The sequence below is a fragment of the Rana temporaria genome, chromosome 3, assembly GCF_905171775.1.
Source record: "Rana temporaria chromosome 3, aRanTem1.1, whole genome shotgun sequence".
NCBI lineage: Eukaryota > Metazoa > Chordata > Amphibia > Anura > Ranidae > Rana > Rana temporaria.
In genome coordinates, this window is record NC_053491.1 from 447,596,857 (window position 1) to 447,614,341 (window position 17,485).

At 49.8% G+C, this 17,485-nt stretch overlaps 1 protein-coding gene across 1 annotated transcript; it reads right to left on the reverse strand.

Moving 5' to 3' along the window:
* Window positions 1–402: 402 nt before the first annotated feature.
* ALKBH7 (alkB homolog 7) lies at window positions 403–11,379 on the reverse strand. Its single transcript, XM_040346587.1, has 4 exons — window positions 11,035–11,379; window positions 4,996–5,169; window positions 4,040–4,164; window positions 403–806 (listed from the first exon to the last, which is right to left on the reverse strand). The coding sequence occupies exons 1-4, from the start codon at window positions 11,335–11,337 to the stop codon at window positions 683–685; spliced, it is 726 nt and encodes a 241-aa protein (XP_040202521.1). The 5' UTR covers window positions 11,338–11,379; the 3' UTR covers window positions 403–682.
* Between the last annotated feature and the right edge of the window lie 6,106 nt (window positions 11,380–17,485).

The following is a 17,485-nucleotide window of genomic DNA, read 5'->3' on the forward strand; positions in this document are numbered from 1 at the left end:
TTACCTTGTCCTCATTTCTTCCGAGAAATCCTCACTTCCTGTTCTTCTGTCTGTAACTCCACACAGTAATGCGAGGCTTTCTCCCTGGTGTGGATTGTCGTGCTCGCCGCCTCCCTTGGACTACAGGAGAGTCAGGTAGCTCGCTACGTTGCAGATAGAGAAAGGAGCTGTGTGTTAGTGGGCGTCCTGACTCTCCCGTAGTCCAAGAGAGGGGGCGAGCACGACACTGCACACCAGGGAGAAAGCCTTGCATTACTGTGTGGAGTTACAGACAGAAGAAGAACAGGAAGTGAGGATTTCTCAGAAGAAATAAGTACATTTTAAAGCAAAAATGGAAGGATGAGGTAAGTGAAGGAGGACTGCACTAAGGTAAAGGAAGCTATTTAGGAAAAAAATAAATTGTACCTTTACAACCCCTTTAAGATAAGACACACAGACCTTATTAAAGAAACACCATATAATACAAACAACAATAGATACAAATTGGAGAATCACAATGATAGTTTCTGCTTGTCATAAGGTAGTGAATCTTTCACAATTCACAAGTAAACAATTTGCCTGTCAAATTCCCACACAGTGATCAGGGAATGGGATCCAGTAGGGCTGTGTGCTAGCGGAGGTATCAAGTAAAACAAGGCAGTTATGGTCTGGCACAAAGTCCTTCTCTCACCATGCGGAGTCATCAACTGGTGGGCAGATTTCTACAGATGACAGAGATACGCCGGTCTCGTTCAACGGGTTCGCCATTAAAGAAAGATTCCTCATTGCGTAGAATTTCATGAGTAAAGTCAAAGCGGGCAGTACCACTGACAGTAAAGGAGACAAAAAATAATTAAAAAAACATTCACAGTCAAGACAAAATTGACCAGTATTTCCTTTTTTTGCATTAAGGCTGAATTCACACCTATGGCATTTTTTGTGCTTTTTGCATTTTTCAGATTTGCACTACAGAACGTGTTCCATAGAAAACCATGTTATATGGACTGTAGTACAAATCTGCAAAAAGCACTAAAAATGCATAGGTGTGAATCAGGCCTAAGGGCACATATTGTAGTGACCCAAGGTTAGTGCTTAGCAAGAAGGATGCCGCTGCAGACTGGGGATGGGTTTGTCCAGACCCAAGACATGCAGACAAAATGAGGAGGTTTTCCGGCTACAGCACCCCTGACCCGGCCATGTTGAGCAGGCTCTGCTCAATCCATAGCAGCCACACCACTGAGTTTCGTCCTGCCCCTGGGGCTAAATCATGGAGGTTGTGTCCAGGTTATGACCTTGACGATTAAGCCCCGGGGGTGGAGCGAAACGTGTTGGGGGTGTGGCTTTGACTAATTGAGCCGAGGCTGTTTTTACTTGCCTACAGCATGGAAGGTTTCGGAGTGTGGCACACGAGAGACCTCCTCTCATTTTGGCACAAACTGTAGTGTTCAGCTTGGAAAAGTCTTTGTCTAAGTCACAAAACAGTATAACCATACAGGATACGGCGAGAAGGAATCAAAAAACATCTTCAACCGAATCAGTATGTAGCCCAGTAAAGCCTAATGCCGCGTACACACGGTCGTTTTTTTGTGATGAAAAAAAAACGACATTTTTAAAAACGTCATTTAAAATGACCGTGTGAGGGGAAAACGTTGTTTTATGTCTTCTTTGTGGGACATCCCAAGCTCGATTGTACGACATTTGGGTCCATTGGTTGTGGTAAGCGCATATGTATTCCACCTCATATTTGAAGATTTCTGTTGGGAAGTTCCTCACCATCTCATGACATCTTCATCGTTTCTATATTTGTTATGGACACTATATTACAGTTTTGTTTACATTGCTCACTTTATTGATTCGTATTTCACATTTTGTTGTTGTGCAATTTTTGCCATTACATCTTTTGTGTCACATTATATGGTGACACCTCACTAGGTGCATACAGTCATTGCCATTGGGCTCACAAGTAGCGCTACTTTACCATCCACATTTGCATGAATGTTGCCATTTTCTTGTGTAGCTGCTTCACTCCCGTTTAGGGTTCATTCTTTGATACATTTATTTTTGTTTTCGGGTAGCGCACATATTTTTCTTTTCACATGATGCTGCAAAGAGACTGTGAAATGAGGAATAACCCTCTTCTTTTTGGGCTTTTTGATCCTTTTAATACCTTTTCGCCATAAACTGTATGGTTATAATGACTCTAAATGAAAAAAAAAAAAAAATTCTAAACACAAGCCATTAGTTGATCTCATACACCTAATAAAATCAGTATGCAAATTACACTTATTTGTTTACAAACGGTTTATTGAAAAAATAAGTCTCAATACAGTTTAAACTCGAATTGGCAAGGAGTACAAAAATACATACAAGAGCAATGCTGTTATCAACCACTGCTTGCCCAGACACCCTCACTAACCAAGCTTGGCCAGTTAAGTGCAGGGCAGGTCACACCAGATTTTAGGGGTTCTATACAAGAGGTCAATAGCAGCGTGCATGCACCCAGAGGTGTCTACAACTCATGTAGACTCTTTCTGCCATTGGTTCACTTTAACTCTTTAACTCAGAAGTTTTTTTTATCTTAATGCATAACTTTCTGTGTGCAGCAGCCCCCCTAAAACCTACCCTAGCCCATCTTGATCCAACGATGTTGCAGGAGAGTCTCGGCTGCCCAAGACTCTCCCTCCTCATTGGCTGAGATGGCAGCGTGGCATCCCAACCACTCAAGCCCTCCCACCCCACAACCCCTATTCCAAACCACCCTCAACGACCTCACCCATCACTCCCCTTGCTCTCCACCTTCCAAACTACCCCTCTACCTACTCTTGCTAGGCAATATGTATCAGTAATTGGTATAGACGAGTACTTTAAAAGAAAAAAGTATCAGTACTTGTGGTTAAAAAAATGGTATCAGTGCATCCCTAGTGGGGGTGCAGTAAAAAATGTCAGGGGGTCAGAGGATGGGAGGTCAGCAGGGCAATGCACAGTGGGTCAGCAGTTTGTAGGCCAGTGTACAGAGGCTATTCGTTATTAGGACAGCATACAGGGGTCAGAAGGGCAGTGTACAGTGGGTCAGCAGAGGAGTGCACAGGAAATGGTAAGGCACTGTACTGGCAATCAGTAGGGCAGAGGACACTGTGGAAGGATAGCACACAGGGGTCACTGTGGAAAGACAGCACACAGGGGTCACCGCTGTAAGGATAGCACACAGGGGTCACCGCTGGAAGGATAGCACACAGGGGTCACCGCTGGAAGGATAGCACACAGGGGTCACCGCTGGAAGGATAGCACACAGGGGTCACTGTGGAAGGATAGCACATAGGGGGTCATCGCTGAAAGGATAGCACACAGGGGTCATCGCTGGAGGGATAGCGCACAGGGGTCACCACTGGTAGGATAGCACACAGGGGTCAATGATGGAAGGATAGCACACAAGGGTCAACCCTGGAAGGATAGCACACAGGGGTCAACCCTGGAAGGATAGCACACAGGGGTCACCGCTGGAAGGATAGCACACAGGGGTCAACGCTGGAAGGATAGCACACAGGGGTCACTGCTGGAAGGAGAGAAGATGGGGGTCACCCCAGGCAGGAGAGGCAGCCGGCTTAGCTTCCTTCCCTGCTCTGTACAGGCACAGCCTGAGTACAGGCAGCAAGTTTTCCTCATTGGCTCTTCCCCACACAGCACAGAGCTGAAATCCCCTTTGCAGAGAAACAAAATCCAACACATCCCCGCTGACAAGATGGAGCTCTGCATTGTTTACATATGCAAAGCTCCGTCCAGCCTGTCTTCTCGCCGATCAGCAGGTGGCGGCAGACATCCATTGGGCAGCATCTGCCGATCGGCTTCTGCTGTATCTAATCACAGCAGAAGCAGCGTGCCCCTACCTGGAAGTGCATAAGCACATATATATATATATATATATATACACACACACACGTGGTTCTGCACAGAACGCCCGCCCTGTAGCAGTAAATCTGCTATAGGGCAGTCAGGAAGTGGTTAAACATTGAACATGTATATATATATATAGCTAGGCAGGCAATCCCACATCTCAACCTACCTGATTATATACAAGCAGCGCCTTGGCAGCAACAGGTCCACCCGTTCCTCTGAATTGCTGACACAAACCAGTCTCATGACACTGCTGGAGAGTAAGCATATCCCAGCGATAGTACTGCCACAAAACTAAGGAGAAAGAAAGGTAATCATCACCACTAGAAGAATTCATGGCACAGTCTATAATTCTAAACAGCTCAAAAAATAAAGTTCAGTGGCCAGTCCGGACTGAACAAATGTATATTACAAAGGTTTTACAGGATAAGTTCACCTATCCTACCGATACTTTCGGTCAAGTACTCGCCGATACCGAGTGCCAATACCGCTCCTGTGTGAACCCAGGCTGAAGTCACTATGACAAGCCTGAGTTCACACAGGAGTGGTGCAGGAAACCGCATGAGATTCAGACAGGAATCACACTGCATTCCTGTTCAAATCACATGCGATTCTTTGCAGTGCAATTTGAGGCCATTCATTTTGTAAGGGCTCAAATCGCACCACGAAGGTATCGGTTTCAGACATTGGAGCACTTTCACGAGTACTCGCGAAAATACTCGATATTGGCACCAATACTGATGCAACCCTATTTTTTGGCATTCTCAGGCTCCTGCAGACTGTCAGTGTAGCTGTCTGCCCATACCTCGTACAGGCAGCAAGTGACTAAATGACAGGAAGCATCATGGAACTACCTGGAGGCCCCATCCATTCACAGAACTCTATGAATGAATGAATGACATAGCCGGGTGGGCGGAGCCCCACATGACCGCTTTTTTTTTCTTCCAATTGTGACAGTGGGTGTGAGGAAAAGATCCCCAGCCTGGTGTCACTATGGGGACTGGGGGAGCTGCTGTATGAGTAACATGTTACACCTTGAATACGGTGCCACATGTTAGGAAAGGTGAAATTATCCTTTAAGCAAAAGCAAGGCCTGCAATCTTGCAAGTCGTCAGTCATCATTACCTTGACACTGTCCACATGAGGTTTGATGTAGCCCTCTTTCTGGAGGTCCAGGACATGGACGAGGGACAGTTGTGCCTCTCCAGGGGGGAAAGCTTTCTCTCTTACCCTCTGCAGCACTGCTGAGCAGCCCGGGGACCATTGCAGGCGCTCTATCTCACGGAACCCATGGATTGCCTGCAGAGAGAAACAAACAAAAGTCAGTAAAGCACTGCTACATGTTCAAATAGAGTGTGTTAACTCTGTCATGGTGTCACAAACAAAAAGTACAAGTCAAACCAATAGAAAAAAACGATCGTCTGTGTGGAAGTCCATCGGTCAAAAATCCACGCATGCTCAGAATCAAGTCGACGCATGCTCGGAAGCATTGAACTTCATTTTCCTCAGCACGTCGTAGTGTTTTACGTCACCGCGTTTTGGCACGGTCGGATTTTTGACTGATGGTGTGTAGGCAAGACTGATGAAAGTCAGCTTTATCGGATATCCGACGAAAAAATCCATCAGATTCGATTTCATCAGATATCCGATCGTGTGTACAGGGCTTTAGAGTCTGCAAAAGACTTGAGACTGGAGCAGAGATTCACCTTCCAGCAGGAAAACGACCCTAAACATACAGCCAGAGCTACAATGGAATGGTTTAGATCAGGGGTCTCCAAACTGCGGCCCGGGGGCCGGATGTGGCCCTCTGCTTGCCTTTATCCGGCCCTTAGGGCACTATTCCTCCTACTGATACCAATGATGGGGCACTATTCCTCCCACTGATACCAATGATGGGACACTATTCCTCCTACTGATACCAATGATAGGACACTATTCCTCTCCTACTGATACCAATGATGGGGCACTATTCCTCCCACTGATACCAATGATGGGACACTATTCCTCCTACAATGATAGGACACTATTCCTCTCCTACTGATACCAATGATAGGACACTATTCCTCTCCTACTGATACCAATGATGGGACACTATTCCTCTCCTACTGATACCAATGATGGGACACTATTCCTCTCCTACTGATACCAATGACGGGACACTATTCCTCCTACAATGATAGAACACTATTCCTCTCCTACTGATACCAATGGTGGGACACTATTCCTCTCCTACTGATACCAATGGTGGGACACTATTCCTCTCCTACTGATACCAATGATAGGACACTATTCCTCCTACTGATACCAATGATGGGACACTATTCCTCCTACTGATACCAATGATGGGACACTACTCCTTCCCTAATACTGAATATGGGTCACTATTCCTCCTATTGAAGCCCGGACATTTTCTGCTCCCACAGGCCACAGTCTGGCCCCCTGAGGTCTAAACAACAGAAAAGTGGCCCTTCGTTTAGGAAGTTTGGAGACCCCTGGTTTAGATCAAAGCACATTCATGTGTTAGAATGGCCCAGTCAAAGTCCAGACCTAAATCACATTGAGAATCTGTGGCAAGACTTGTAAATTGCTGTTTACAGACGCTCTCCATCCAATCTGACAGAGCTTGAGATATTTTACAAAGAAGAAAAATGGGCAAAAATGTCCCTCTCTAGATGTGTAAAGCTGGTAGAGACATCCCCAAAAAGACTTGCAGCTGTAATTGCAGTGAAAGGAGGTTCTACAGTATTGACTCAGGGGGGGCGCTATACAAATGTACCCCCCACACTTTTCACATTTTTATTTGTTAAAAAAAAATGAAAACCATTTATAATTTTCCTTCTGCTTCACAATTATGTGCCACTTTGCGTTGGTCTATCACATAAAATAAATTTACGCTTTTGGTTGTAACATGAATGTGGAAAATGTTAAGGGGTATGAATACTTTTTCCAAGGCACTGTATAGTACAAATAGAAGTCTCTACACAGCACTGCATATGGGCACTCCAGGACACATCAAACTTCTGATAAGCTTTCCCTATTAGTTTTCACTGATGCACATTTGGCAGGGCCCATGGTGGAGGAAAATGTGAACATGGTCTGCCTGTCAACATAACTCAGTGTACACTATGTGCTGAATGGAGACAAATCCTGGCCAGATTGGGTGGAGTATACATTCCAGTGTACACTGATCCCAATGGTGGCTCCTATACAGCTTAGCCGCCTTTCCCAACCTTCCCACCCCACAGGAACCCTTCAGGAAACGCAGGAAATCTTCCCAAGGAGTGAGGCATTACCACCATTGTCACATGTCCCATCACAAGATATGCCATCTACCTCTCTTCCAGTGACAAGGGGAACATTTTGGATACCCCTCTATTTTACGTCCTGGTGACAATTGAAACCATGACAGATCAGGAGTGTGGATCTCTCCAACCATGACAGATCAGGAGTGTGGATCTCTCCAACCATGACAGGTCAGGAGTGTGGATCTCTCCAACCATGACAGATCAGGAGTGTGGATCTCTCCAACCATGACAGATCAGGAGTGCGGATCTCTCCAACCATGACAGGTCAGGAGTGCGGATCTCTCCAACCATGACAGATCAGGAGTGTGGATCTCTCCAACCATGACAGGTCAGGAGTGTGGATCTCTCCAACCATGACAGGTCAGGAGTGTGGATCTCTCCAACCATGACAGATCAGGAGTGTGGATCTCTCCAACCATGACAGATCAGGAGTGCGGATCTCTCCAACCATGACAGGTCAGGAGTGCGGATCTCTCCAACCATGACAGATCAGGAGTGTGGATCTCTCCAACCATGACAGGTCAGGAGTGTGGATCTCTCCAACCATGACAGGTCAGGAGTGTGGATCTCTCCAACCATGACAGGTCAGGAGTGTGGATCTCTCCAACCATGACAGGTCAGGAGTGTGGATCTCTCCAACCATGACAGGTCAGGAGTGTGGATCTCTCCAACCATGACAGGTCAGGAGTGCGGATCTCTCCAACCATGACAGATCAGGAGTGCAGATCTCTCCAACCATGACAGGTCAGGAGTGTGGATCTCTCCAACCATGACAGGTCAGGAGTGTGGATCTCTCCAACCATGACAGGTCAGGAGTGTGGATCTCTCCAACCATGACAGATCAGGAGTGCGGATCTCTCCAACCATGACAGGTCAGGAGTGTGGATCTCTCCAACCATGACAGGTCAGGAGTGTGGATCTCTCCAACCATGACAGGTCAGGAGTGTGGATCTCTCCAACCATGACAGGTCAGGAGTGTGGATCTCTCCAACCATGACAGGTCAGGAGTGTGGATCTCTCCAACCATGACAGGTCAGGAGTGTGGATCTCTCCAACCATGACAGGTCAGGAGTGTGGATCTCTCCAACCATGACAGGTCAGGAGTGTGGATCTCTCCAACCATGACAGGTCAGGAGTGCGGATCTCTCCAACCATGACAGATCAGGAGTGCGGATCTCTCCAACCATGACAGGTCAGGAGTGCGGATCTCTCCAACCATGACAGGTCAGGAGTGCGGATCTCTCCAACCATGACAGATCAGGAGTGTGGATCTCTCCAACCATGACAGATCAGGAGTGTGGATCTCTCCAACCATGACAGGTCAGGAGTGTGGATCTCTCCAACCATGACAGGTCAGGAGTGCGGATCTCTCCAACCATGACAGATCAGGAGTGCGGATCTCTCCAACCATGACAGATCAGGAGTGTGGATCTCTCCAACCATGACAGATCAAGGGTGCGGATCTCTCCAACCATGACAGGTCAGGAGTGCGGATCTCTCCAACCATGACAGATCAGGAGTGCAGATCTCTCCAACCATGACAGGTCAGGAGTGCGGATCTCTCCAACCATGACAGGTCAGGAGTGCGGATCTCTCCAACCATGACAGATCAGGAGTGTGGATCTCTCCAACCATGACAGATCAGGAGTGCGGATCTCTCCAACCATGACAGGTCAGGAGTGCGGATCTCTCCAACCATGACAGATCAGGAGTGTGGATCTCTCCAACCATGACAGGTCAGGAGTGTGGATCTCTCCAACCATGACAGGTCAGGAGTGTGGATCTCTCCAACCATGACAGGTCAGGAGTGCGGATCTCTCCAACCATGACAGATCAGGAGTGCGGATCTCTCCAACCATGACAGATCAGGAGTGTGGATCTCTCCAACCATGACAGATCAAGGGTGCGGATCTCTCCAACCATGACAGATCAGGAGTGTGGATCTCTCCAACCATGACAGGTCAGGAGTGTGGATCTCTCCAACCATGACAGATCAGGAGTGCGGATCTCTCCAACCATGACAGGTCAGGAGTGCGGATCTCTCCAACCATGACAGATCAGGAGTGTGGATCTCTCCAACCATGACAGATCAAGGGTGCGGATCTCTCCAACCATGACAGATCAGGAGTGTGGATCTCTCCAACCATGACAGATCAGGAGTGTGGATCTCTCCAACCATGACAGGTCAGGAGTGTGGATCTCTCCAACCATGACAGATCAAGGGTGCGGATCTCTCCAACCATGACACGTCAGGAGTGCGGATCTCTCCAACCATGACAGATCAGGAGTGTGGATCTCTCCAACCATGACAGGTCAGGAGTGCGGATCTCTCCAACCATGACAGGTCAGGAGTGCGGATCTCTCCAACCATGACAGGTCAGGAGTGTGGATCTCTCCAACCATGACAGATCAGGAGTGCGGATCTCTCCAACCAGCAATTTAAAGTTTTTTTTAGTTTTTTTTCAAACACATTTACATTGTATCCAAAAAGACAAAACAAAAAAACTGAAGTTCTGCTTTCATTAGACAGCAAGAAACGTTCACAGGTTCATCTCAGGGAGCCAAGCTCATGAAATCCATCTTTAGAAGAAGTAAGCCGCAGCTTCACAAATCATTACTGCTCTGCAGAGATGGTGGTAATCATTGCCCCCTGCTGGCATCCCTTGTCACTGTCCCCCCCAAGTGTAACAGTAGTCAGTGCCCCCTGCTGGCAGCGCCGCTCAGCGTCCTCTCCAGCTGCAGCCAGAGACCTCCTTCCCAACATCAGTAGTCAGTGCCCCTCTTTACCCCTTCAGTAGTAGTAGTCTGTGCCCCTCTTTACCCCTTCAGTAGTAGTAGACTGTGCCCCTCTTTACCCCTTCAGTAGTAGTAGCCAGCGCCCCTCTTTCCCCCTTTCAGTAGTAGTAGCCAGCGCCCCTCTTTACCCCTTCAGTAGTAGTAGTCGGTGCTCACTGCTGGCAGCGCCGCTTAGCGTCCTCTCCAGCTGTGGTCAGAGACCTCCTTCCCAACATCAGTAGTCTGTGCCCCTCTTTACCCCTTCAGTAGTAGTATAGTAGTAGTAGTCAGTGCCCCTCCCCTCCCCTCTCTGTAGTAGTAGTTGGTGCCCATCCCCCTCTGTAGTAGTGGTCAGTGCCTCTCCCTCGTCTGTAGTCAGTGCCCCTCCCCTCTCTGCATTAGTAGTCGGTGCCCCTCCACTCTCTGTAGTAGTAGTAGTAGTCAGTGCCTCTTCCCTCTCTAGTAGTAGTCGGTGCCCCTCCCCTCTCTGTAGTAGTGGTCAGTGCCCATCCCCCTCTGTAGTAGTGGTCAGTGCCTCTCCCTCGTCTGTAGTAGTAGTCGGTGCCCCTCCCCTCTCTGCAGCAATAGTCGGTGCCCCTCCCTCTCTGTATTAGTAGTCGGTGCCCTTCCCTCTCTGCATTAGTAGTCGGTGCCCCTCCACTCTCTGCAGTAACAGTCAGTGTTCCTCCCCTCTCTGTAGTAGTAGTCGGTGCCCCTTCCCTTTCTATGGTAGTAGGTGCCCCTCCCCTCTCTTCAGTAGTAGTCGGTGCCCCTTCCCTCTCTATGGTAGTAGTCAGTGCCCCTCCCCTCTCTGTAGTAGTAGTCGGTGCCCCTCCCCTCTCTGTAGTAGTAGTCGGTGCCCCTCCCCTCTCTGTAGTAGTAGTCGGTGCCCCTCCCCTCTCTGTAGAAGTAGTCGTGCCCCTCCCCTCTCTGCAGTAGTAGTCGGTGCCCCCCCTCTCTGTAGTAGTAGTCGGTGCCCCTCCCCTCTCTGTAGTAGTAGTCGGTGCCCCTCCCCTCTCTGTAGTAGTAGTCGGTGCCCCTCCCCTCTCTGTAGTAGTCAGTGCCTCTCCCCCCAGGTCCTCACATCGTCCCAGTGGCCGCTCTCATATCTCTTCTTCCTCAGGATTGGCTCCAGCTCCCCGCACAGCTCCTCCTCCTCCTCCCCGGTGATGAAGTCAGTCTGCAGGCGGAGCCCGGGGCTCACCCGGGACAGGGCGGCCTGGCAGGAGGGCTGCACGTGACTCTCCGGTACCGCCCCCACATGGCACAGGCGGTTCGGTCCAATCAGCAGAGCGAGGGGAGAGCCGGGGCCCCGCGGCCTGGACACACAGCGGAGCCAAATCCGCATGTTACCAAGGCAACCGAGAGCTCCGCTGGGCGCCGCCATCTTGTCCCCGCGCCGTGCATTGTGGGAGGAGAATAGGACAGCTGGGAGATGTGTGTCACCTTCACTGCACAGGGCGGGAACTTTACTGTAATACTCTATAGAGGTCCTTCCTGGATACAGCCCGTCCTATATACTGACACTGCAATACGTCACAGATATATGTCATGAGAAACCCACAGAACGGGACACACATATCCTGTATACTGACACTGCAATACGTCACAGATATATGTCACGAGAAACCCACAGAACGGGACACAGATGTGTCTGGAATTGCTATAAAGTGCATCTAAAGTTTGTTTGTTTACCTTTCCTTTTCAATGGACACTCAGCGACACTGAACTCACGTGACATTTTTTACACAAATAGAGATTTTTTTTGGGTGGTATTTTATCACCACTGGGTTTTTTATTTTTTGCTATAATTTAGGGGGAAAAAACAGTTTTCTTAGTTTTTGCTATACATTTTGCAAATAAGTACTTGTTCTCCTTCACTGATGAGGCTGCGCTGATGAGGTGAGACTGCACTGATATGCCCTGATGAGGCTACACTGGTGAGACTGCACTGATGTGCCCTGATGAGGCTACACTGCTAAAACTGCTGATGAGGCTTCACTGATGTGCGCCAAGAAGGTTGCACTGATGAGGCTGCACTGATGTGTGCTGGTGAGACTGCAATGATGTGCACTGAGAAGGCTGCACTGATGTGCGCTGAGGAGGCTACACTGAGGTGGCGCTGATGAGGCTGCACTGATGTGTGCTGATGAGGCTACACTGGTGAGACTGTGCAGATGAGGGTGCACTGATGTGTGCTGGTGAGACTGCAATGATGTGGACTGAGAAGGCGGCACTGATGTGCGCTTATGAGGCTGCACTGATGTGCGCTGAGGAGGTTGCGCTGATTGTGCACTGATGAGGCTGCACTGATGTGTGCTGGTGAGACTGCACTGATGAGGCTACACTGGTAAAACTGTGCTGATGAGGCCGCAATGATGTGCACTGAGAAGGCGGCACCGATGTGCGCTGATGAGGCTGCACTGATGTGCGCTGAGGAGGCTACACTGAGGTTGTGCTGATGAGGCTACACTGGTGAGACTGTGCAGATGAGGCTGCACTGATGTGTGCTGGTGAGACTGCAATGATGTGGACTGAGAAGGCGGCACTGATGTGCGCTTTTTGAGGGTGCACTGATGTGCGCTGAGGAGGTTGCGCTGACTGTGCACTGATGAGGCTGCACTGATGTGTGCTGGTGAGACTGCACTGGTAAAACTGTGCTGATGAGGCCGCACTAAGAAGGCGGCACCGATGTGTGCTGATGAGGTTGCACTGATGTGCGCTGAGGAGGCTACACTGAGGTTGCGCTGATGTGGCTACACTGGTGAGACTGTGCTGATGAGGCTACACTGGTGAGACTGTGCAGATGAGGCTGCACTGATGTGTGCTGGTGAGACTGCAATGATGTGCACTGAGAAGGCGGCACTGATGTGCGCTGATGCGGCTGCACTCATGTGCGCTGAGGTTGCACTGATGAGGCTGCAATGATGTGAGCTGGTGAGACTGCGCTGATGAGGCTTCACAGTTGAGACTGCACTGATATGCGCTGGTGAGACTGCACTAATATGCGGCATTGATGCGGCACTGATGGGGCTGCACTGATGATCATGGCATTGAGGATCAGTGCAATGATTATCTGTGTAGATGTCTCCTGTCACACTTGCCGGGTATTTTGGCTCTCCTCTCCTCGGGCTGTGAGTATTAATACAGCTGTGCTGTGAAGCCCTCAGAGGTTTGTTAGAGAACAGTGTTGCACGACTGCGCAATTGGCAGTTAAATTAGCACAGTGCGCGAATAGAAAAATAAATGCCCTGGTCTTGGAGGGGGTAAAACCTTCTGGAGGTCGAATGGTTAAAGGCATCCATTGGGGGGGGGGGGCCCCCCCGGTCACCAGAACTAGTGTTCCCATTGGAAGATTTCCCCCTGATGTCAACCCAAAATGTACTAATTTTTTGGTTTTCAGAACAAATAGAGAGGGTATTTCCCTAACGGGGGGGCAATAAAAAATGGACGGGGGTTCTCATTCCTCTCCCTTCCATACTCCGTCCAATCAGATTTGTGTTCCTGTGCAAGCAGAGAGTCATTGTATTAGCTGTCACTACTGTCACTACCACTGTAGTCCTGCCTGCATACTAGAGCTGCACGATTCTGGTAATAATGAGGATCACGATTCTTTTGCTTAGACTAAAGATCACGATTCTCAAACCCCCCCCCCCCCCCCAATAAATAAACCTGTGACTTATCTAAAAATATGAATATATAAAAAACAGACCAGTGATATAATAGTCTATAGTGTTAAAGACCATGGGGCAGATTCAGATAGAGATACGACGGCGTATCTCCAGATACGCCGTCGTATCTCTGAGTTCCGACGGTCGGATCTATGCGACTGATTCATAGATTCAGCTTCCCCATAGATCTCCCTAAGATCCAACAGGTGTAAGTGACTTACACCGTCGGATCTTAGGCTGCATTCTCCCGCTGGCCGCTAGGTGGCGCTTCGCTTTGTATACGCGACAAATATGCAAATGAGGAGAACCGCCGATTCAGAAACGAACGCCTGCCCGTCGCTTTTTTTTTACGTCGCTTGCGTTTGGCTTTTTCCGGTGTATAGTTACCCCTGCTATGTGAGGGGCATCCTATGTTAAGTATGGGCGTCGTTCCCGCGCCGAGTTTTGAATTTTTACGTCGTTTGCGTACATCGATTCAGAAAAGCGCTGGACGCAAGTTACGCTCACGCCGAAACCAATGACGTCCTAGCGACGTCATTGGGAGCAATGCACGCCGGGAAAATTCGCGGACGGCGCATGCGCTGTTGGATCGGCGCGGGGACGCGCCTGATTTAAATTGTAGCCGCCCCCTAGCCGTGGAATTTGAATTCCGCCGGTGGATTTACGATACGCCGCCGCAAGTTTTGAGGTAAGTGCTTTCTGAATACGGCACTAGCCTCAAAAACTTGCGCCGGCGGATCGTAAATCAGATAGATTACGCGGATCTAAAGATCCGCTAATCTATCTGAATCTACCCCCATATAACTCCTATGAAAAAAGCAGAATCAAACTTTGATTCTGCTTTTTTCATAGGAGTTATATGGTCTTTAACATTACAGACATATGACTGGTCTCTTTTTTATACATCAGAAGCAGTACCGCCAGCAACCATTGGGTGGCGCATGGATACACACAGTTGTACAGAACTGTGAGAAAGATTAATACATCAGAAGCAGTACCGCCAGCAACCATTGGGTGGCGCATGGATACACACAGTTGTACAGAACTGTGAGAAAGATTAATACATCAGAAGCAGTACCGCCAGCAACCATTGGGTGGCGCATGGATACACACAGTTGTACAGAACTGTGAGAAAGATTAATACATCAGAAGCAGTACCGCCAGCAACCATTGGGTGGCGCATGGATACACACAGTTGTACAGAACTGTGAGAAAGATTAATACATCAGAAGCAGTACCGCCGGCAACCACTGGGTGGCGCATGGATACACACTACAGTTGTACAGAACTGTGAGAGAAGCCCTAACATCCATACAGCGGCGCAGGCTGCTGACGTCGGTTCCGATATTGGCACCATTTGCATTCCACGCTGGTTACGTGGAACTGGCGGTGAAACAGAAGAATCGCGGGTCATCCCGCGGGGAGATCGCGGACGGGGAGAATCGAGATTCTCTTCGCGATTAATCGTGCAGCATACTAACCACATGGGGACGCTTCCTCGGCACAGGTGCATTCAGAGAACACTAAGGCCCAGATTCTCAAAGGGCTTACGACGGCGCAACGCCATGTACGCAGTCGTAAGTCCTAATCCGAGCCGTCGTATCTATGCGACTGATTTTTCCCCGTCGAGAATGCAAATTAGCTAGATACGCGAATTCCCGAACGTACGCGCGGCCGACGCAGTAAAGTTATGACGTTTACGTTAGGTTTTTCCGGCGTAAAGTTGCCCCTGCTATATGAGGGCCAACCAATGTTAAGTAACGCCGTCGTTCCCGCGTCGAAATTTAAAAATTTACGTTGGTTGCATAAGTCGTCCGTGAATGGGGCTGGACGCCATTTACGTTCAGGTCGAAACCAATGACGTCCTTGCGAAGTCATTTGGAGCAATGCACCCTGGGATATTTTACGGACGGCGCATGCGCAGTACGTTCGGTGCAGGAACGCGCTTAATTTAAATGCTACACGCCCCTACCCGCCTATTTTGAATTAGGCGGGCTTGCGCCGGGTGATTTACGCTACGCCGCCGCAACTTTACAGGCAAGTGCTTTGTGAATAAAGCACTTGCCTGAAAAACTTGCACAGGAACCATAAGGCAGCAGGGACCAAGGCCTCATTCAGACAGGTGCGCCCCAAGCCGAATGCAGCTAGCCAATAAAAGTGGATGCAGACGCAGGGGGCTGCACGGACGGAAGCGGATTCACAGGGCAGCGCACACACTCTTGCACGCCTTGGCAAACACCTTCTGTACCCAGTACAGGTGCCAGCGCTCGTCTAGGTGAGACTGGATACAACGGGTTCACACCTGTGAATTTTTTAGTGCGTTTTCAGTTTTGTAGAAACACACTACAGTACATGTAACACGGTTTCCTATGGGTCACGCAGTGGCGGCCCGTCCATTAGGGGCGGCGCCCCCCCTATCCAATGCGTTCGGCCCCCATTTTTGAAGCTCCTGATTAGAGCCAGAGGTTCTAATAGGCTTCAAAATAGGGTGGGCTCTTGGTGCAGAGCATTGCTCTACAAGCCCACCCAGATGTGTTACAATAACGAATGAAAATTTGCTATTAAAAAAACTGGTCCTCTTCGCAGCCAATCAGGAAGCGGGTATAAGACCCATTTCCTGATTGGCCGAAAGGAAAAGCGCCCCGATTGGCCATCGAGGAGGAGGGAGCAAACGTAAGAAGCCGCCATGCCCATGGAGAGCAGGGGAAGTCCCCGTGATACCCATGGAGAGCAGGGGAAGCCGCCACCACCATGATGACCGTGGAGAGCAGGGGAAGTCCCCGTGATACCCGTGGAGAGCAGTGGAAGGGGAAGCCGCCGTGATGCCTGCAGAGAGCAGAGTAAGCCGATGCCGTGATGACCACGGAGAGCAGGGGAAGCCGCCGTAATCCCAGCGGTGAGCAGGGGAAGCCACCGTGATGACCACAGAGAGCAGGGGAAGCCGCCGCTGTGATGACTGCGGAGAGCAGGGGAAGGAGAAGCCTATGTGATGACCGGGGAGAGCAGGGAAAGCCGCCGTGATGACCGGGGAGAGCAGGAAAAGCGGCCGTGATGACCGCAGAGAGCAGGGAAAGCCGCCGTGATGACCGTGGAGCAGAAAAGGCGCCGTGATGATCGCAGAGAGCAGAGGAAGTCGCGGCAATGACAGCGGAGAGCAGGGGAAGCCGCCGTGATGACCGCGGAGAGCAGGGGAAGCCGCCGTGATGACCGCGGAGAGCAGGGAAAGCCGCTGTGATGACCGCGGAGAGCAGGGAAAGCCGTCGTGATGACTGCGTAGAGCAGGGAAAGCCGCCGTGATGACCGCGGAGAGCAGGGAAGCCGCCGTGATGACCGCGAAGAGCAGGGAAAGCCGCCGTGATGACCGCGAAGAGCAGGGAAAGCCGCCGTGATGACCGCGGAGAGCAGGGAAGCCGCCGTGATGACCGCGAAGAGCAGGGAAAGCCGCCGTGATGACCGCGGAGAGCAGGGGAAGCCGCCGTGATGACCACGGAGAGCGGGGAAAGCCGCCGTGATGACCGCGGAGAGCAGGGGAAGTCGCTGCAATGACAGCGGAGAGCAGGGAAAGCCGTTGTGATGACCGCGGAGAGCAGGGGAAACGGCCAGGGACTTTTTTTCTGGTTTTTGGTTCCATAGACTTCAATGGATTAAAAAGTGTATTGAAAGATGCAAAATGCACCTGGAGTATGCAACCTGCATAGTTGTGAACCAGGCCTAACGGCAAATAGGCTGTTTTGTAAGAAAAGTTGCCCCTGCACTTAGTGAATACGGCGAGGTTTCCCTTTACAAAGACTATCCAATGAGAAATGTCATTGATTAACAAGGATCACCTGACCTGCCAAGACAATCAGGTGTGTGTGTTATATA

Coding starts and splice junctions, on each gene's coding strand:
- ALKBH7 (XM_040346587.1), bottom strand. CDS start 11,337: ATGGCGGCGCCCAGCGGAGCTCTCGGTTGCCTTGGTAACATGCGGATT. Junction 5,170..11,034: donor AGAGCGGCCACTGGGACGAT/GTGAGGACCTGG, acceptor TTCTCTCTGCAG/GCAATCCATGGGTTCCGTGA. Junction 807..4,039: donor CGCTGCTTGTATATAATCAG/GTAGGTTGAGAT, acceptor CTTTACTGTCAG/TGGTACTGCCCGCTTTGACT.